General features: G+C 41.4%; 1 protein-coding gene across 1 annotated transcript; it reads left to right on the forward strand.

Moving 5' to 3' along the window:
- Positions 1 to 440: 440 nt before the first annotated feature.
- slc9a8 (solute carrier family 9 member 8) lies at positions 441 to 19,501 on the forward strand. Its single transcript, XM_079358990.1, has 16 exons — positions 441 to 868; positions 1,376 to 1,554; positions 2,681 to 2,761; positions 4,848 to 4,906; positions 10,858 to 10,941; positions 11,301 to 11,402; positions 11,671 to 11,705; positions 12,650 to 12,793; positions 15,554 to 15,695; positions 15,785 to 15,890; positions 16,024 to 16,140; positions 16,247 to 16,329; positions 16,427 to 16,538; positions 16,638 to 16,858; positions 17,440 to 17,586; positions 17,974 to 19,501. The coding sequence occupies exons 1-16, from the start codon at positions 636 to 638 to the stop codon at positions 18,085 to 18,087; spliced, it is 1,959 nt and encodes a 652-aa protein (XP_079215116.1). The 5' UTR covers positions 441 to 635; the 3' UTR covers positions 18,088 to 19,501.
- Positions 19,502 to 22,005: the final 2,504 nt, after the last annotated feature.

The raw sequence follows: 22,005 nt of genomic DNA on the forward strand, positions 1-22,005 counted from the left end.
ACGGACTCTTTTCTAAATAATAATTCTATTTTTTTTAAAAAAGGATACTTATACTAATAATAGCCTTCTAGGTAGGCCCTACTTGTTTTTTTTAATTATATGCAAATAATGTAAATGCCTAACATTGTTTTTTCCATCCATTTAATATCAAAGATAGTATATTTCAGGTAACCTATGTAGCCTATATGTGCGTATCTTAATTTCCATCCATTCATTATGAATTATTTTACTTTGACAGGTGTAATTTTTGTTTCCTCTAACGTCTTGGCAGCAGGTACAAAACTACATTGTCCACAAATCATCGGGCGGACGGCTGACGCGACACCACAATGGCTCATGGGAAATTGAGTACTAAATAATTACTGGAAACCTGCGACAGCGACACTGTATACTCGTTGAAATGTAAAGTTATTCGTGAAATACCTTATGTATGTTTTTAGTGGAATCCAGCTGTATCCGTTTCTCTGTGCAACATATCTTCTCATACATGCTACGTAAAGACTACAAATCCCGTCGAAGCTTGTTCCAGGAAATGGAGTCGTGATGACAACAGATATTTGGTGCTGTCGACATGGGACCTCCAGACATTTGTATCATTAAATGCTGTTTTCGGATTTAAATTCAGCAGTTTGAGAATGAGAGGCGCTGGTCACAGCATTGTGTTGCTGTCCTTTTTGCTGTTGTTTGTAAAGCTGTGCGTGCTTCAGAGGGACGACTCGTTATTGGACCGACGTGGGAGAGATGACGACGGACAGGATGTAAACCCACACGACAATGCTTTACTTAAACACCAGCAAACATCGATACAACATGATAATACGGATGGACTCGGTTCAAAAGACCCTCAGCAGGATGGACCGTCTGTCAGGTGGTTTCACATAGTTTTAGTATCTCGTTGTAGTAACTGTGTTAGTGTGGGTGGTTCTGGCTAGCTTGTTGAAGTTTCCTACCAACTGACCACAACTGTTTGTTTTTTAAAGGGTAAAATTAAATTGTGAAGAAAGCCTTTGTTTAAATGGATAAACATGTAAATTTTAACATTATTTTCTGATAAATTATATGAATCATACGTAAGACTAATGTAGCATTTTTTATCAAATACTGTATTAAAAGGCCCGTTGTTTTTGGTCACCACAAAATACAATTTTATACAACAATTATTCACTTAAAAGTAGAGGTAAATTATTCAGTTGTCTAAAAACTGTTTCCCCCTTACATTTATATAACAGGGTGTAATTGAATGGATTGGGGCTTTAATTGAGAGATCTGTTATCTCCTGTATAGTTCTCACTCATCTTTATCTTCCTTTCCTTTTTTTGTAAGAAGATTTTATAGTTTACACTAACACGTGTTTCTCCCAACTATCCACCTACAGCAAGTCCAATGACACGGATAACAGCAATGAGACCCTCCGGTCCACAACACCTGCCACCAAGCCAACTACTTCAGTACCCCCTACTCCCAAGCCTATATTGCCTGTTCAGACGGGTGTTAAGGCCCAAGAAGAGGAGCAGTCCAGCGGGTTGACCATATTCTTTAGCCTGCTGGTTATTGGTGAGTAGTCTGTCATTGTTGCGATATTTGCAGAAAATCTATATATCTTTTTTTTTTTTTGTAGTCTTTTACTGTCAGCTTATATTATTCTTGCACAAAGCAAATAGATGACCTGCAATGTATGTCCAGGAAGAGGATACAGAAAGGGATGGGGTGTAAGGTTTTCTTTCGTCCATAATGTCCTTTGGCTCACTTCAGGTTAAGTCTGAGGCTTACCACTGTGTGTGGTTATGACTCAAGAAATTAAATAAAGCCTGCATAAGGTTGACAATTACACATTCATTTAATAAACACAGAACAAGAAAAATCGATTAACCAAATATTAAAAAGTAATTTTTGAAAGAAGCATAATGTGAGGTCAAACAATCATATTAGTCACTTGAATAGGATTTGATCGGTGAGTAAATGAGAGAAAACCTCTAACTACATTGCCATTTCCTGGAAACCATATCAACATTATTGTCCATTTCCCTACGGCTTTAATTAAGCCCTAATTTAATCTCCCCTATGAGAAAACAGTCCAACTTTAACAAACAGACCTCCGCTGGCATACACTGTGTGTTATATTTATCTCATTTTCTGCACTGTAATTCTACTGTTTGTATAAACTGCTGTTTACTTTACTGCATTGGGGCCTTGGGGTTCCTCGTCGTAATTGGCTAATGCACTGAATTACCACATTGACATAAATAGTGAATGTGTTGTGGTACTGTAACAAGCTAATTTTAATTTTTAAATGTTTTTAATTGGGGGCAATTATCTTTTATTGTAGTCTCAACTGTACTCTTGCTTTAAATGTCAAGGAAATGCTGTGATATATTTATGTCAAGTGAAATTGAACTCTTGTATATAAAATGTTGTATTCCTTATTAAGACCAAAATGTCAATGTGAATGGAGGTGTATATTTTGAGTGTCAAAAGAAATCTAATTGAAGGGAGAGTATACCCTTTTAAATGCCTCCCTGGCAGGTGCACGCACAGGTTTTATGCAGGGAAGCAGCCAAAGAAAAGATGTTAACTCTATATGATGGGGGAGGGATATTTTTGGGCCTGTCTGAGTTGGTGTGACATGATGGTTGGGACATGGATGGATTTGTACTGAATGCCTCTGCTCTCTCAACCCCAGGTATCTGCATCATATTGGTGCACCTGCTTATCAAGTTCAAGCTACATTTTCTTCCAGAGAGTGTGGCTGTTGTTTCCCTCGGTGAGTACTTTTTATGTAACTCGTAGCTCTGCACCAGCAGGGTCAACTAAAATACCTGTACAGTGTTTCCATATTGAAAATCTCTCTTGGAAGGTTTTTTTCCTCCTGTTTTTTTTGGAGCATGCATAAATAATGGATTTGATGCTTTTTGACTTTAGAATTGACATCTTTTAGTCTGTCCTGGCTTTCTTGCACTTTCTCTCTTAAACATATTGTGTGAGTGTATAGTCCTTACAACATAGCTCGTAATTCTGTGTACAGTTAGGGCTGTCAAAAAAATAAATCACCACCACATTAACAAGCCAACCATGGAGCATGGGGGCAACTGTCAGAAACTGCTTGTCAGGTCACCTCATGTTCAGATGCAAACAAAGGCAGCTGCACTGGCACCTAAACCAAACCAAACTACGCGTTTCGACTTTCAGCCAATAAAAAAGAAGAAACTGCTCGATGCAGTTCGTAAAAAGTTCAAAGGAAACAAGGAAAGATACCCAATCCGAGGTGTCACTCTCACCTAGCAAATCGCATCCGACAGGCGAGATTATTTTGATTTTGCAACACCATGGCAATTGGTGACATACCCAAACTTTCTCGCATCAGAACAATAAGCTGCCCTGCAGACAGGAAGCAGGGCCTGAAATATAGCACCATTATGGCAGCAACAGTAATCACCAAGACAGTGTGTTTTTAATAACATGTACAGTAGGATTTGAATTCAGAATACATAACCACAGGCTAAGTATTAATGTGAAAACTGGCAACCTCTCTCTCTCTCTTTTGCTTATGTGATTCTAGTCTCTTGGTTTTGCGGAATCTTGATAACAAGCCTTTCCCCCAAGGCTCACCAGATGTGATAACAGAGCCATGAAGGAAAAGCGATAGATTGATTTTGTTGCACGAAATAGAACAATAAAAAGCCGTTTGCAAATCGGTACCCAGGGCTTTGCATCGGTATTAAGTGCACACATTGAGTTACGAACGACGTTGATGCCTGCGCCCTGTGTCAGCCGTCTCTCTTTGCATTTTTAATTAAGCTAAAACGGCTGAAGATGAGGGGATTCTGGTGATGAAAACTGTTGCTGCGGGTGCTTTTCTTCAGCAATAGGTGCTGTCTGCTCCCTAGGGAGAATGTTTGAGTCTGTCACTGATTATCATGGCGTGGTTTAGAAAAAATGAAAATGAAAAAAAAAAAGTATTTATCTAAATAATCTTGTTGGCCCTGATGTTATTGTCAGCAGGCCAGTTGCAGACAAATATTTGCAAAATAAAAAAAATCACTTGATCACTCTGGTTTGAATCCCTTTCCCGCGACATCCTTATAAGGAAGAGATTTGTTTTTTCAAAGATTAATTGTGTTTCTCTTGAGAGTCCGTCTGCCTCTTCATAAGATTACTTCTGGTGTAGTTCCTTTAAAGACTCTCATTGTCTCCATCTCCACATGTTTGTGCAGTTACACTAACAAGACTCAGTGACACATACCTGCTCTTGACCCAGGAAATCTTTTTCCTCTTAAATGCCTCACAATGTTTCAAGTGTGATGGAGCTCCTCTCCGAGTTGTCGGGAGCTGGGGACTCTGCTCAAGAGAGATAACACCCTGCTTACAAATCAGGAAGGACTGCTTTTCCTTCCTCATCACTTCCTCTTAACTCCCTACTACTTTTTCTGTGTCTCGCTCTGCGCTATCCTTTTCCATCAGCCCATGTGTCTGGGTCTGACACAGTGCTTTTGATGCTTACACTTAATTTATTTCCCACATTGAATCCCTCTCTTTCTCTGCCCTTTACACGTCTTTTGCGTTGCCCTCGCCTTTTAATTAATGTTGTACGGGGCTGTGTAACAAGAGAGCTGCAGGCCTTAAGGGGACTTTCTCAAAGACGAAACTAAAACAATAGCCCTTGTACACTTTCATGTCTAATTCATCCCTGGTGGGGCCAGGCTTCTGTTTGTTTGAACCTAACTAAAATAGCTCTTTGCCTCAGGTTTGCACTCCTCATCTGTATTGTGGTGGTTCTACAGTTTTCATATGAAGTCGTGAAACATTATTAAAAAAAGAAATGGTGTTTCGTTTGTCTTTCCTCTCTCCAGGTATTCTAATGGGAGGTGTTATTAAGATCATTGAGTTCCAGGAACTTGCCAACTGGAAGGTATGGTTTTAAAGTCTTGTTCACATTCTGCTTCTACTTGTGTGCTCAATTCTCCCTCGCAATAAGCACACACTTAACACCCACAAAAAAAAAGTAAAAACACCTTTTGTCTCGTGTAGCTAAATGGTTACTTCAATTTACAAGAACGCCGTAAGATAAGAGACAGGGTGGCTTCAATGTTTGCATAAAGGAGCTTCACCCCATGCATTCTGGATATCTGTTCAGAGAGCGTGATTATGTACATTTTGGTTTATTGAAAGCATTCTTAATCTAACTGAGGGTTAAAAACAAATGTCCTTGTTCTCGTATGAAGCTCTAAAAAAATACAAAAACAAAAACCCACACATTACACATCGCCCTGTGCTTTCGTTTGTTCGCACGTCTTCTTTTACATCCATTCATTTCCCGGTGACCTTTTTTTTTTTTTTTTTTTTTTTGTGTCTGAAACCTAATCTGTTACATCTCCACACAGTTACCTAGCTATGTTGACACAAACCATTCTTGGCCTGTTATCTGTTCCCCTCTCTGTCCCCACGTGCCCCTCCTTCTTTCTCCTGCTTCTCAAAGCCTTTAATTAACGTTCCTTGTTCTCTGCCAGCGCACAAGAGAACCAGTGAACAAGCGCAGGAGGAGGAGGGGGGGGGGGGGCAGGGAAGGGAGGAAGAGGGGACAGGTTGTGTCAATGTTTCTTGCACACTGGGGCCCTTTGTTTTTTTGGCCCGGGGTCCCCAGGGTGTTGCTGAATCATCAGCACTAGTAACCGGAGCCCTAGGAGCCCCTTTCCACGCTTTACCCAATTCCTCTGAATCTCTGGTCTGCCATCTTTGTTTTTGTACTTTGCTCCGAGCATGCAAACCTGTTCAGCTGCCCTTATATAGCAGGCAGTGACTTTGTGGCCTATTAACAGTGTACAGCATGAGTAGAGTCTATGCAGTTGCTCTATTACCGCTTTTTGCAAGAAATTCAATGCAAGCGTGGAAATGCCACAATGTTTACAGGCCATCAAAGACTTCTAAAAATCCAGGCCATAATGGATATCCTCTTTCTCTGACCTATTTGTTTTTGAGCATGCCCATATAAAGAGGTACGCAACTCGTAACCTGTTCAGGGAGAAAAACCAGAGTCTCATTTTACACAGAAGTTCATAATATTGTGTAATATTTTTCCCATCAATGCGCCTCTTCTTTTCTTTTCAGTCTGTAGCTTCATTTTTACAGGTTGAAACTGGCTTCACCTTCATGCTGATCATGCTGACCCCAAGGGCTCAAACAAGCATGTTTCGAAAGCTGGGCCTCTTTGCTCATATAGCCAGCCTGCAGATAAACCCCACAATCCTCAGAGAGGGTGCAAAAACCCCGCAGGCTGCAGCATCCTGTCATCTACTTTGTCTACGCTAGCAACCTCTCTATCTCCAGTCAGCTTTCCAACACTGACGCATATGAAGAGAAGCTTTTCCATTGTAGCCCTTTCTGATACTCTTCACATTTCTGTCAACCGCCCATCTCTCCCCCGTGCTCTGACACAGATTTGAAGAAGAAATAGTATGCTGGTAAAAAGCAACACAACCGGCAGCCATTTGTCTCTCAGCTGAAGCACCGAGACACTCACCGGCCACTTTATTTGGTACAGTTATTCAAATGCTCGTTTATGCAAAATCTTGTCACATGACAGCATCCCAATGCACGTAGACATGGTGAAGACAATCTGCTGGAGTTCAAACCAAGCATCAGAATGGAGGAAGAAAGGCTGCTTGTGCCAGACGGGCTCGTCTTGAGTATTTCAGTAACCGCTAATCTAATCGGATTTTTACGCACAACCACCTCAAGGATTTACAGAAGATGGTGAGCGGCCCTTTCTCTGGGCAAAAATGCCTGGTTGACGCCAAAAGTCAATGGGGAGAACGGAGTGATTAGTAACAACTGTAACTGAAAGAACCAGTCGTTATGAGCGTCTCTGACTTCACAACACGTCCATTATTGTTGTCCATTATGTCTATTCCTGACTGACCACGGTGCGCCCATCTTCTGAGGGCCTACTTCCAGCAGGATAACTCGCCATGTCAGAAAGCTTATATCACCTCAGACACCTTTCTTCAACGTGACAATGACTTCACTGTGCTCAAATGGTCTCCACAGTCACCAGGTCTCAATTAAGGGATTTGTCCTGTGGCTATGCAGCCGACAACTCTGCAGCAACTGTGTGATGCTATTGTGTTAAAATGGACCAAAATCTCTTAAGGAGTGTTTCCAGCGCCTTGTTGAGTCTATGTCATGAAGAATTAAGGAAGTTCTAAAGGCAAAAGGGGACCCAACCTAATAAAGTGGCCGATGAGTGTAGGTGAATATATTTGCATTTCGAGTCTACTCCAGGTAGGAACGTAGTTTTCTCTCTGATTTAGTATTCAAGCTTACAACTGGTCCTCGTCCTTGTTGTGTGTTTTCAGCCCCAAAGGGCAGCAAAATACTTTAAATAGATTATAATCCATGCCGTAAAGAGAGAGACACGTCCAGGGAGAGCAGTTTTAATTGTGGTTTGAGGGGCCCTTTTCCCCTAAGTGGTGATGTCACCATGTGTCAAACTTCAGCCTCTGGGGAGCCTGTGCTCTGAACAACGGTCCCTCCATCAACCCTGCTCATTTATTTTTCTATTATCTCTCAATACTCTTTTTTTTTTTTTTTTTTTTTTAAACTGTGCTCCCTTCATCTTTGCTATTCTTTTTATTTTTTTTTCTCATTTAGTTCATGCTCTGTCTCAGTGTGCCCATCCTTTGGTCTCTGGTTGAATCCATCTCACCATTCATTCTGCTCCAACATGTTGTCTCTGGTGTCTGTCAATATTAGTGTTTGTGAAGTCTCATTAACCTTTCCCAGGACACCTCTTGTCTCCTGTTTTCATGGCACCCAGGACATTCCACCTAAACCTAATCAATCAATTTAATTGATTAAATTACCAACAATTTGTTTAGCTGATGAATCTTTTGTGCCACTTGTTTTGCAAAGAATGCCACAAATGTGCTGTTTCATCATCTCAGATGTGAGAAACTGTGTTTTGTTCTGTCTTATAAGGACTGTGTCTCCAATGTCAAGACACATATACCTTTTCTTGTATTTTAGTAAGTAAATATTTAATCACTTATTCAAAAACAAGTTAAATGTAATTGAAAATGAACTAATGCAATCCTTGATTGCGGTTCCACTAGTTTTTTTTTTAATCTTTGAATTGTAAATGTTGAATGAAAATGTGAGTTTTAAACTCATTTCTTCACGACACTTTGTCCACTTGACACTGTCAGTGTTCTATGCATGAATATGGAGGTTAAGACAACATGCGTAATGCACAAATACATTCTGCAGTCATATTCAGAGTCGTGCATTCCTTGTACATCTACATTAACCCTAATTAAAAAAATAAAAAAAACCAACAGAGGACAAATAACGCAAAGGGCTAGCTTGCTGATATCATTATTTAAATCTGTGTTGATACTGCATGTGTATGCAAAGTTTGTGTTCGGCAGTCAGCTCTGGAAGACTTCCTCATATATGTGGCAGTTAAACATGTGCATACATGAATGCATGCAGAATTACAGCCGTAGATGTCAGACTGCACTGCATACCTTCCTCTGACTCAGGTGTTAATATTCATTCCTGACCTTTCACCTCCCTGGGAGGGAGGAGTTCAGTTGAGATAAATGTCAACAAGAAGTGGAAACCTTGTTGGCCTACTTCTCTGTATATTTGTATGCATAATTAGACAAAGTCTGAGCAAAGCCTTTTTATCCTTACACATGTCCTGCGTGGACTGCTCTTTATGTCTGACCTACTTTGAATAGCTTCTACCTACAATGAAGTGCGCTTGGTGACAGATTTATCATTGGAGCCACAGATCCCATCTTGACAGCCCGTGTGTATTATCTCCCTTCATGACCTCATGCTCCTTTTGGTCATAGACCTGCATGATCAGTGAGGTGAAAAAGTGGAGAGAAAGAGATTACATCAGGGAAGATTATACATCTTTTCACTATTCACATTTCAGTAAAACTGAACTTTTTGTCTTGTGCAGCCATCAGGATTAGAGTGATATCCTGGGTTCATCGCCAAGCAGGTTTACATACAGCACATACAGTGTAAGGGTGTTTTTGGGGCATTATAGTAGACAGAATGAAATCTAATAAAGTGAAGTGGAGCCAGTGATGCTCATAAACTCTGTGACAAAACTCCGAAATATCAAACCAAATAATATATTAAAACATTTTAAACTTTAGTGCACCAATATAGAGAGGCAGCCATTCTGAGTGCCAACCTGACTTTTCACATTCATTTGTTACGTATCGACGACACTGTCGTTTCTGTCTTTACCCCCAGGTTCAGGTTCAGGTGACTTTATTTGTACCTGTAGGTAGATTTGTTTGCAGTCAGCAAGATCATCATCCGAGCCATCATGACCCACAGATTTAAAAACAAAAATAAACCACACACAGGAGAAGGGGAAATAGTAAACCGACCGAAGAAAACAGAATGACGAGATAAATCTTTTGCTCAATCTCACCAGTCATACCCTGTGTTCACATCTTTACATTTAAAGTCAAATAAGAGGAGTCAGTTTACATTCATCTAGTGTTCGTATCCTGCTCATCTGTCAGGAGTTATAATTCTGTATTTTTTCATGACAAAAATAAAAAGGCATCTGAAGGAAGTCGGGCCAAAAACATGGAAAATTGACTGGATGTACATCTGCTTGTGGGGTTGTTGAGTTGGACTGCACCAGCTGTCAAAAGTGGCCTCCACAGGACAATGACGCATATTGTTGAGCTGGATGAAATAAATGTTGGCCCGCCCTCTTTCATCTTTCTCGCCGATATGTTGACCACAGCCAAGAAATAGATCTTCCTTATGATAATTCATAAATGCATCCTGTGTATCGGCTTCTATAATGCAAAACTAGATTATGCACAGAATACACACACACACACATACACACATACACAGGCTTACACAACAACACATGGTGCATCATGCACGGACACATTGGCAGCCAGAGCGTAATGCACGGGCACATGATGCCTACGCCTGATCTGGGAGGCTGGCCCATTTAGCCGAGAAGCAACAATGATTTCATTATATTGCTGAAATAATCAGAGAGCTCAGGTCACCGTGATCGCGTGTGCATGTGAGCGTGTTTGTGTGAGCGTCTGCATGTGAGTGCTCGACTGTTAGATAAAAAAAAAAAAAATCCCCCCCAAAAAATGATTCACGTGCCCCTTTTTCCAGAATGTGTGAAAGCTTGTCAGTTGTGGCGAGCGGCAGGAATTGGCCTCAAGGCAGGCATTCCTCCTGACGACCACCTGATCTGTGTGTCTGTGGTGTAAGTGTGGCATCCAAAAGTCAAGATCCAAATTAGTTTAGTCAGATGAAGGCTTGTTGCTGTCAGCTCAGACCTGGTCTCCCTTTTTCCCCCTCCTCCATGACCAAGTATTAAGTCAACTGATGATGGCTGCAGTGACTGCCACATGAATGGTGCAGAATATCTGTTGAGGATTGTGTAATCTAATCACAAGTCCATGAAGAACCACAATGACTAGAATTGGGGTCATGTGTTGAACTTAAGACTATTATGGGGTCGTTACGGTTGACAAAAAGTAAGAGTATTTCAACACTACAAAAAAACAAAACCCTTTGGAAAGAAGTGTTCTGTTAGGTTAACAATGTTTACAGTTTAGATTGTGATACTTGTAGTCTTACAGGTTTCAGAGTGCTGACACAACTCCCTGCTCCCAGTTGGGCTTGGCCTTTTCTGTCACTGCTGTAATGTAACACTGTTAGCCAACAGCAACTCAAAGCCAAGGTTAAAATTCCTTGTCTGTAAACAGATCACGTCCCTTTTTTTTTTTTTTTTCTTTTCTTTTTCTCTTTGTGCAGATTACATTAAACTGTCTCTCTGTCTTTATCTTTCAGGAGGAGGAAATGTTCCGACCCAACATGTTCTTCCTTTTACTGCTGCCACCCATCATCTTTGAGTCTGGATACTCTTTACATAAGGTACAACACATTGAGGTTACGTTCCCACAACTCAAGTTGAATAACTCAACACAGCTCAGAATAACCAGTGCAAAGTTGCATAAGCGATTGTTTAAGAATGATCATGTGCAAATATTCTACTCTATGCTGCAATTCCAATTATAACATTTCAGTGTTGTTGTTTTTTTGTTTGTTTTTTTTAATCATCAACACAATACAAGTCATTTAAAACCAATATAAATGCAAACAGGCGCCGCTTTCTGCTGCGAACGATTTGAAAACAACAAAAGAAAGACGCTGGCGCTGAGAAAAACAATGGCGAGGTGGACGTGGGGCCTTACTGTGTAACTCTAAATACTGGTGTGTCTGTCTCTGCTCAGGGTAACTTCTTCCAGAACATTGGCTCCATCACTCTCTTCGCTGTGATTGGCACAGCCTTCTCTGCCTTCATAGTCGGAGGAGGGATCTACTTCCTTGGCCAGGTGAGGATTGCACTGTAGTAATATCTGTCATCAACTCTGGCATTGCCAGGGCCTGTTCAGAAAATGACTGAACTGTTGTGTGAGTCTTAATGAAAGGCTCCTCTTTCATTTGACTCAGTGAGCGTGTTGATGCAGAGAATGAATGGAGTATGTGCAATAGTTATGGTTATTTCTTCTTCACACTCTCTTCAGTGGAAGCTCTCTTTGTTTGCTTGTAACAAAGCGTGTTTTTGTCCTGTGTTTTGTTTTTTTTTTTGTTCCTCCCCAGGCGGATGTGATCTATAAGATGTCCATGACTGACAGGTGAGTTTAAGTGCTTGCATTCAAGGACGTAGGATACAAGGAATTTGATATAAGCATCCCACACGGAAATGTTAAGTCAACGTTAGTTCATGGAGAGGGCTGCTACACACCGCTGTGAAGGGAGCATACGAGAGCGGTGCCTTGCTTAAGGTCACCTCGGCAGTACTCTGGAAGTGCCCTGGCACCTCTCCAGCTACCAAACCAACTGGCGACCCTCTAGTTCCCAACCCAAGTCCCTACAGACTGAGCGACTGCCGCCCATCTGGTCTGTTCTTTTAACAGGTTGTGATATTTAAATGTGCATAAATAACCTGGATACATAAAAAAACAACAACCTCATAACCAGGTGGTGAGTAGTGTGCATGTAAATGAAATCACAGTTGGCAGAGTGTGTTCTGGGGAAATCATAAAAAAAGGTCCAAGAAAGAAACCGTTACAGTTTGTTGGGGAAAGTCCCAAAATGTTGTTTTTTGTTTTCTTAATGGATATTTTATCCTCTAACAGTTGACCCGATCTTTCCCGCAATGATTCGACCAACAGCATTTTAATCCCCCTGAGGAAGTTGTTCACCTTCTTCGTTTATTTTCACTTTTAATAAGGCACGACTAACGCAATACCATGGGATTCTGCTTTGCAGAATTATTGACCCTATTGTTGTGGGTGAGTCCTCTTTGACACAAACTGTATTTAGGGACTTTAGAGGACTCATCACCTTGAACACAACAGTCATTTATAGGATTGTGTTGCATTAGCGAATGCATGTGCTTTTTTGTTTTTTTGACGCACATCATTCTGCCTCCGTCTGACCTGAAGTTACATCTTCTTCTGTTTATTGTCGTTTCCTCCTTTTGTTTGATTTTGAATTTTAAAGTCTATAATGTCCTTGGAGAATCTCATAATAACCGTATTACTGTTTGTCTTCTGCTCATTGTCTCTCGTTGCAGCTTTGCCTTCGGCTCTCTGATCTCAGCCGTGGACCCTGTAGCTACCATCGCCATCTTTAACGCCCTCAACGTAGACCCGGTCCTCAACATGCTGGTGTTTGGTGAGAGCATCCTCAACGATGCTGTCTCCATTGTACTCACCAAGTAAGAGTTGTTTTTTTTTTGTGTGTGTTTTTTTTTTATCCACTCAATCCTGGCTTATTTAATGTGCAGGAAAAAGTCTATAATGTAAAGATCCCATCAATCCGTACCAAGCCGAAGCACCTCAAGTCCAGTTTGTTTGACTGGTGTGAGTACTCCCATCTGTGCTCAAGCCCAACTACAACTTTGTGTAGTGTGAGTGCTACTTAAGTTTCCTAAGTCAAAGGTATGCAAAACAGCATGAACCTCTGAATGTGATTTATATCGATTGATCAAAAAATAAGTTGAAGGGCTTGGCTTTAGTATTTTCAAAATATATTTTTATCGTTCAATAAACACCTGATGCTTGAACTTGCACTTACTAACAACGCCATGTTTTAAAAATGAACCAGAGGAAGGTTTGTCCAGTTTTGCTTCAATCTGATTAGCGTGCAGTCTCAAAGTCTTCGTGACTTCAAATGTCTGATCTGATGAATGCGGACGGCCTTTAGGACATTCCTTGGCGAGGTTTCGGCGATGGAAAGATTTTGTTCTCACCCAAATTTCCTGTAACATGCAAAGTTGCATCATATTTCAGTTGAAGTATCACAATGGTCACACGGGAACAGTCTCATCAGGGTATCACTCGCTCAGGACTGTGTTTAAAGGCTGCACTATGTGGACCAGCTGTCAGACACACAAGCCAGCAGCACACCAACACAATCTTGACAGACAAGTTAGACGGAAACAGACAGTTGGCAGGATTCGCTTGTTTGTACGTTCTGCTGTCAGCCTATCTGCCGTCTCTGTACTCACTCTCTTTATCTGCGCCTTATCTCTCCTACTCATGACCAGCTAAATGTGCAAAGTGATCTCAAGTGTCAATGAGTGCATGAATAATGGACGGGCCCAACGGTTAGCTTATTGTTAACAGAATGATGCAGTGGGGTTTTCTAACAGCTCGGCTGATGGTGTCTTTGATATGTTTCTCCGTTTCGATGTCACATTTGGAAAGACAGTGTGAAGAGTTTAGATTTAAAATGACCCCTGACTGTCAGTGGTCTTCCTGCTGCCTTGTTGTCTTTAGTTAGAGTGGGGGCGGAGCCACTTTAATTTGATATCATACACCTTGGCAGGCTGGGCATTGAGTATTTAAGATGGCTCTGGCTCTCTGGTCAGCACTTTACACATTCAACATTACAACCACAACTGGATTACAGACTCCACATTCTTTGACTTGGATGGTTAGCCTTAGTGTTCAATAAAATGAGAAGCTTAAGTTACTTTAGGAAAACTCTACACAGCTGATGAGAAGATTGACTTCACACACGAAGCCTGACTATTACATCCTCCAGCTCACGTGGTTACGCTGGACATCCGTACCATGCCCAAGCACGCTTCAACTCTAAAGTCCCGTTTGCGTAAACTATGACCCCATTCCGTTCTGTGCTCAGGCACGGTACACTTCCTTGGCTTTGGCACACTGAGCAGAGACAGAGAGACAGTTACACAACGCTGACAGCCTTCATCATGGAGAGATCCAGAGTTTAACGGCTGTATCTGACTAACGTGATTCAAAACAAGTCACTAAGTAGTTTTCATGTTCTCCGTGAGGTTCTCCGATGTGCGGACATGGACTCCATCGTGCATCTCTTTTATTTATTTTTTAATTTACGGCTGCATCTGATTTTTAAAGTGACTCAAAATAAGTCTCAAAGTCAGTAAAGTAGCTGTCATGTTCTCTGTGTTGTTGTCCGATGTGCAGAAGCGGACTAATCGTGCTTGAGTACAGCACGGTACGGATGGCGAGAGTGACCGAGCCCTCACCCTACCCTCGGGCAAACCATGATGAAACCATGCGGACGGTTTCACCATGCTCGATGATTATCAATCCTGTTTTTTCTGTTTTTTTTATTAGGGCCGGGATTCTTGGGGTAACGATTCGATTTGAGAATCTTTTCGATTCTAAACGTTTCTATTCATTGACCCATGATTCAAAGTACATTTTTGAATGAGTACATACATCAGGACCTCCTCCAGTCATCTGTGAGACTGGCAGAATTCCTTGCTGCTCCATTCGCCATTCTACTGAGTGAAAGAGCTAGCCTTAGCACCTAGGACTTGATTTTTGGAAGTGAAGAATCTATTTCTAAACTCAGAAGGTAGCTCATGTGTTTACTAATAATGAGGTTGTTTGAGACCGGAGATGAAGTACAAATTAACATTGAAGTCAAATAACTTTTGACAGCAGCCAATCATATCCTTTGAACTGTAGAACAGCATGACATGTGACATGATGTACCTAAACAACCTCTGTTACACAAACAGGAGTTTGATGGATGGATTACGTGCACTCTTTTCTTGCAGTCAAACATACAGAAACTTGTTTTAGATTCCATTTTATTTAACTTTGTACTTGATAGATAGATAGATAGATAGATAGATAGATAGATAGATAGATAGATAGATACTTTATTGATCCCAAGGGAAATTCAAGCATATTATTGCATATTTAGATTTTAATATATTTATCTTTTTTACCTCATTTATTTAATATTTTACCTACATTGCACTGTGGGGAGGGGGGAAACTTAATTTCAATTTCACTGTATGTCTGACATATTTTGGAATTGACAATAAAGTAAACCTTTGAACCTTGAAAAAAAATAAGGCGGTAAGATTCAGTGGTGGAGTGTTTCTGCCCTCTATGGTCAGATTAAGGTATTACAACAAAGAATGTGTGATGTTAAAAAAAAAAAAACAGTTTCTGTTTGTGTCTCTCAGCACAGCCGAGGGGTTCTTTTCCCACTCGGACAACTCCACGGTCACAGGCTGGGAGACTTTCATGCAGGCGTTGGGTTATTTCCTTCGAATGTTTTTCGGTTCTGCCGCCCTGGGAACCCTCACTGGACTCATCTCGGCTCTCGTATCCTGACTCATCATCATGTGTGTGTGTGTGAGAGAAACTTTGAAGGTCGTTCTATTCTGGCTTAAATTCCCTAACTCCCTGATCAGTTTCTAAAACACTTTGATCTGAGGAAGACTCCTTCACTAGAGTTTGGTATGATGATCATCTTTGCTTACCTTCCCTATGGCTTGGCAGAAGGAATCAAACTGTCAGGTAAGTGCTCAACCCACATGCGCAGACTCCTTCATAATATTCCAAGTCATGCGGTGATGTGATGTGATAATTATTTATTTTTGTATTTTTTTAATCTTTCTTTCTAATGCCACTCTGCTGATTCCCTTTTCAGGAATAATGTCCATCCTGTTTGCTGGGATTGTGATGTCCCACTACACCCATCATAACTTGTCTCCTGTTACTCAGATCCTCATGCAGCAGACACTGCGCTCTGTGGCCTTTATGTGTGGTTCGTGAAATTCCCCCCTCAATGTTCTCACATTCTCTTTATAACTTCTAGAACTTTCCTCACTTATAGTCATATAACTTCTGTTTTTTTAATTGCTTCTCTCCAGAGACGTGCGTGTTCGCCTTCCTCGGTCTCTCCATCTTCAGCTTCCCTCATAACTTTGAAATATCCTTCGTCATCTGGTGCATAGTGAGTAGTGCTCTCGTGTTAGAAAAAAGCTAATAATCCAAATGTGTCTCTGTTCTTCGTCATGATTGTTAAGAGTGATGGGCTGTTCTTTTCTTAGATTTTGGTTCTTCTCGGCCGAGCGGTGAACATCTTCCCTCTGTCGTTCCTGCTGAACTTTTTTAGAGACCACAAGATCACCCCCAAAATGATGTTCATCATGTGGTTCAGTGGTGAGACGATGCAAAGGAACCTGTCTCTGTTACAGTGTTGTAAGAATGCCAGGCTGTTCTCGTGTAGCCGTCTCAGTGTCTGTTTCTGTGTCTGAAAAGGTTTACGAGGTGCTATCCCTTACGCCTTAAGCCTTCATCTGGGCCTGGAGCCCATCGAGAAGCGACAGCTAATCGGCACAACCACCATCATCATTGTACTCTTTACCATCCTCCTCCTCGGGGGCGGGACCATGCCCCTTATCCGCCTCATGGACATCGAAGAAAGCCAGTCACGACGAAAGAATAAGAAAGACATCAATCTTAGCAAGACGGAGAAAATGGTAATGGTGGTGGCAATGAGATATCACTTAAATCTGTAGACACACACAGGCGGTTTGTGCGCTGCTTTGATACTTGCTTTGCCATCCTGTCATCTGACATCACACCCTTAATGTTCCCCTGTGAGGAAAAAAACCTCAGAGGGTTGATTGTGTCTTGTGTGAAGGACACTGAATCAGCAGGGAGCAAACCTCTTTCATCACAAATAGGCCTGAACAGCTGGCAGCAACACAGTCTTCAAACCAGCAGATTACAGACTCTGCTTTTCTGGTTCTTTATAGATTTTGTCAGCTAACATGCCTTAAGTACATTCTCCCATAAAGGTCACTGTGTGACAGTGTGTTTCAATCACTCCTTTGTACACTATTTGTGTTTTTGATGTCTTCCAAAGCTCAGTATCGCGCCTCAGCAGCTACATCTATCAGCCTTCCTATTTTTCCCTTTTTAAGCTCTTTTTCCCTGCCAGCTTTGATGTAATCTTTCTGCTCCCTCTACTCTCTCTTCCTCATCTCGAGTCCTCTTTAAAGTGATCTTGACTATACCACTCGTACCTCAGCATCCTCTCCTCCATTTCTCTCCCCAGGGCAACACCATCGAGTCCGAGCACCTATCAGAACTGACAGAGGAGGAGTACGAGGCTCATATCTACCAGAGACAAGATCTGAAGGGCTTTATGTGGCTTGATGCTAAATACCTTAACCCCTTTTTTACTCGCAGGCTCACCCAAGAGGTAAGAGAGAGTTAGAGAATGAGAGGAGAAAAAACCCTCAGTCAAGTGGGGGATTTACAATCCTTTATATATATTTCATATTTTAGAATTCTTTCTGTTTTTTATTGTCTTAGGCTTTGCGTTTGATGCTCTGTAAACAAATGCTTTACATTGCAACAACTTCACAGTAAATACTGATCTGATGAGGCTTCAAGCTGAACACAGAGACTTTAAAATTCCTCTTTGATGATCATCCTCAATCTCTTCTTAAATGTTCTGTGTTTCAAAAAAGCTTTTGAGAAATGTTGTTGAGATGGTTCATAAGGCATAAAGTTAAATGGTGTTGGTTGGCAAGGCATGACCTTTCCAACCCTGTCGCTGACATGCTAATTGTTCCGTCTCTTCCAGGACCTGTTACATGGTCGGATCCAGATGAAGACCCTCACAAACAAGTGGTACGAAGAGGTTCGCCAGGGACCCTCAGGCTCTGAGGATGACGAAGACGAAGCAGAACTCTTGTGAAGAGGTCAAACATTCTCAAAGAGCGGACAGGTCGTGTCCTTAGCTGTGGGAGTGTGCTCATTTAAGCTTCATGTTGTGTGTTTTTTTTGTCACACGCACTTTTGTTTACTTACCTCTGTCTTCATGAGACAGAAGAGTTTCTGTCAATTTCAAGCGGCAACCTCCGGTGTTGGAAGATGAAGCCAATGTGGAAGTGCAAAATTAGTACTGCAGTTCTGCGAGGATCCACTTGAGCCCTAAAGGTTTATATACAAAGAGCATTCGCAAAGCCTGTTCATAGAGCAAAAATGACCATGTTTGCAGCCTGGTACAAAACATTAAATTGTTTTGATTAGTCCTTGTCCTCACAGGCACACTGTACAGGGAGTGATTTTTTTTTTTTTTCTCAGCTGACTTATGTGGCTGATTGACTGGTGGCTGTGATGTAACGGTTTGTCAGGAGGCTGAAAACCCACCTCAGCAGAGGGTCTTAGCCAATCGATAAGTTGACTGAATGAGCCTCTGGAGCCCCCTGCTGTAACAGATGGGTGACATCACTCAGGCTTAATCCATTTATATTTAGAGTCACAAAATATATTGTTTAATACACACAATGACTGGAATGTCTCAGATCACTGTGAAGTTGCAGTAAAACTGGATGAGAAATGGCTACAATGGATGAAGCAAAGAAAAAAAGGTTTTCCCTAAACCAAGGCCATAATGTGCATTTTGTTTGCTACATTTGTCTTTAAGAATTAAATCTGAGGAGAACACAGAGGGAACCTGAAAGGGATCATTCCTGTCAAAGCATTACTAGAGCACCTTTCCATGTTTTCTCTTCCCCTTTGTAGTTTTTCGTTGCTATGTAATGTTCGTGTAAGTTTTTCTTTGTGTCCGGGGATGATGAGATAGATAATGGCGCTAGCAGTCCGGGTAAAACTAACTAACTATTAGATACCTAGCTTAAGGCAGGATACTGATGCAGCAGGTAATTTGAAATTGCTTTCATTTCCTAGTACGGATCCAGAATGGATTCCCTAAATGACATTCTGTGTTCTGTCTCCCATTTGTGGGTCTTGCCACTTCATTGTTTCAAAGCAAAACTTGACATGTTAATTTTGTGATGTTCACATAAGATTTCCTATGAAGATAAGCACGAGTGAATGTGAGGGTAAGAGGAAGAATGTGTTGGGAATGTTTCTGGGTTTGTTTTCTATTTATTGATCAGATGTTTATGTGCTGTTTGTGGGGAAAGGCTTTTTATACAAGCTCTGAGCACTGCTGAGCTTTAGAAGATATCTATAATAAAAACAAATACAAACATATTTGATGTATTCTATCTACTAATTGGCAAAGGCCAATGATGAAAGTTTAAAACTTGTTTTTAACTTCAATTCTTGAAGGGTACTTAATTCTGTTTTAATAATAATTTACTTTGTCATCTCTTTCACTGGCAATGAATGTCTCAGCAAACGCTGATGGAAATGTCACACTGAACTCAGACTCATAGTGAACTCTTATGGGGAGCTTTTCCTATATTCTTAACCTTATAATAATTTATTTTTCATGTATTCAGTTACTGAAAGCAGACCTTCCTAACTGTGGATTACTAAGAATTGGGTATATTAACTGTGATAACTCAGCAATCTAAGGAACAACATCCACACACCTGTTTATTTGGCTTTCTTTGTGTTCAATAGTAAATGAGTAGACAATTGTCCCTCACTCTATTCCTTTAGGTACTTTTTGTTATCATTACAATGGTCTACTATGGCGATCACATGCTCTCCAGAGAAACATTAAGATGTTTCTTGAGTTATAATTCACTTTGTAAATGTGGTGGGACCTTGGTCTTCTTCTATTGTTATATTTACAGTATGTGTATATATGTTATATGTTAATCTAAAATGATATCTCCTTATCCTGGATGTAGTTGACTGGTGGGCAAAGGCACACAACTTCTTAACATGGTTAATGGGTAATTTTACACAAGGCATCAGAATAGTCAGTATAATGTCACAATGCCACAAAAATTCCTTCTTCCCATTCATTAAGCCTATTAATGATAATTTTCCCTTCTTTTTGTAAAGTGTGAGGTGATTATGGCAAAAGGTGGAACAAGCAGTCAGACGTCCTCGGGGTAATTAGTATCCATGAAAAGGTTAAGTTGTCACTATGATGGGGATAACATCCTTTTACCTACAAGCAGGGCTCACCTGTCCAACCCTGAGGAAAACCAGCCTGATGTTGGAGTAAAGTTCCTGTGGGAGCTTATTAAGCATATTGATAAGGAGGGGACATTGTTAACTAGAGGTTGAAGTCATATCAGTTTCCATGTGAGTGGTTACTCACATTACTAATAATGTGCAGAGTGTAAGACGTGAACTTGTGGAGTCTGAGCATCAATACCTTTGTGACACTATTGGCAGAAATGAAAGGAAGTGTCACAATCCCACCTCGCATCAGGTGAGTATGTTTTCTTTTTTTAATACTTTAACATAAAAAAACAGCTTATATTCTATCTATCCATCCATCCATCCATCCATCCATCCAATAAAGGAGTGGTTCTGCAGGCGGTGACCCCAGACCACCTCTCAGTTGTGATGCTTTCTGGCTGATATTTTGGTCACGTTTAAATGCTAGCGGGGCTTTCAGTCTCGTGGTAGCATGAGATAGTCTACCATCAACACAAGTTGTTTAGGTAGTGCAGCTCATCCAGGATGGCACATCAATGCGAGCTGTGGCAGGAAGGTTTGCTGTGCCTGTCGGCGTAGTCTCCAGAGCATGGAGGCGCTACCAGGAGACAGGCCAGTACATGGAAGAGACGTGGAGGAGGCCGTAGGAGGGCAACAACCCAGCAGCTGGACCGCTACCTCCGTCTTTGTGCAAAGAGGAGCACTGCCAGAGCCCTGCAAAATGACCTCCAGCAAGCCACAAATGTGCACGTGTCTGCTCAAACAGTCAGAAACAGACTCCATGAGGGTGGTATGAAGGCCCAACGTCCACAGGTGGGGGTCATGCTTACAACCAAACACCGTGCAAGATGTTTGGCAATGGCCAGAGAACACCAAGATTGGCAAATTCGCCACTTGAGCCCTGTGCTCTTCACAGATGAAAGCAGGTTCACACTGAGCACATGTGACAGAGTCTGGAGACGCCAGGGAGAACGTTCTGCTGCTTGCAACATCGTCCAGAATGACCGGTTTGGCGATGGGTCAGTAATGGTGTGGGGGGCCGCACAGCCCTCCATGTGCTTGCCAGAGGTAGCCTGACTGCCATTAGGTACCACAATAAGATCCTTAGACCCCTTGTGAGACCATATGCTGGTCCAGTTGGCCCTGGGTTCCTCTTAATGCAAGACAATGCTAGACCTCATGTGGCTGGAGTGTGTCAGCAGTTCCTGCAAGATGAAGGCGCTGATGCTATGGACTGACCGTTCCTCAGACGTGAATCCAATTGAGCACATCTGGGACATCATGTCTCACTCCATCCAACAACGCCACAATGCACCACAGACTGTCCAGGAGTTGGCGGATGCTTTAGTTCAGGTCTGGGAGGAGATTTCTCAGGAGACCATCAGGAGCATGCCCAGGTGTTGTAGGGAGGTCATGGAGGCCACACACACTACTGAGCCTCATTTTGACTTGTTTTAAGGACATTACATCAAAGTTGGATCTGCCTGTAGTGTGTTTTTACACTTCAATTTTGAGTGTTACTCCAAATCTAGACTTCCATTGGTTAATAAATTTGATATCCATTGATTATTTTTCTGATTTTGTTGTCAGCACATTCAATTATGTAAAGAAAAAAGTATTTAATAAGAATACTTCACTTGTTTAGTTCTAGGATGTATTATTTTAGTGTGCCCTTTATTTTTGTTGAGCAGTTTCAGTTATTCAACCCAGCAAGATTTCATAATTTGATTCATAATTGTAATAC

Source organism: Symphodus melops, assembly GCF_947650265.1.
Source record: "Symphodus melops genome assembly, chromosome: 13".
NCBI lineage: Eukaryota > Metazoa > Chordata > Actinopteri > Labriformes > Labridae > Symphodus > Symphodus melops.

Coding starts and splice junctions, on each gene's coding strand:
- slc9a8 (XM_079358990.1), top strand. CDS start 636: ATGAGAGGCGCTGGTCACAGCATTGTGTTGCTGTCCTTTTTGCTGTTG. Junction 1,555..2,680: donor CTTTAGCCTGCTGGTTATTG/GTGAGTAGTCTG, acceptor TCTCAACCCCAG/GTATCTGCATCATATTGGTG. Junction 15,891..16,023: donor AGAAGGAATCAAACTGTCAG/GTAAGTGCTCAA, acceptor TTCCCTTTTCAG/GAATAATGTCCATCCTGTTT.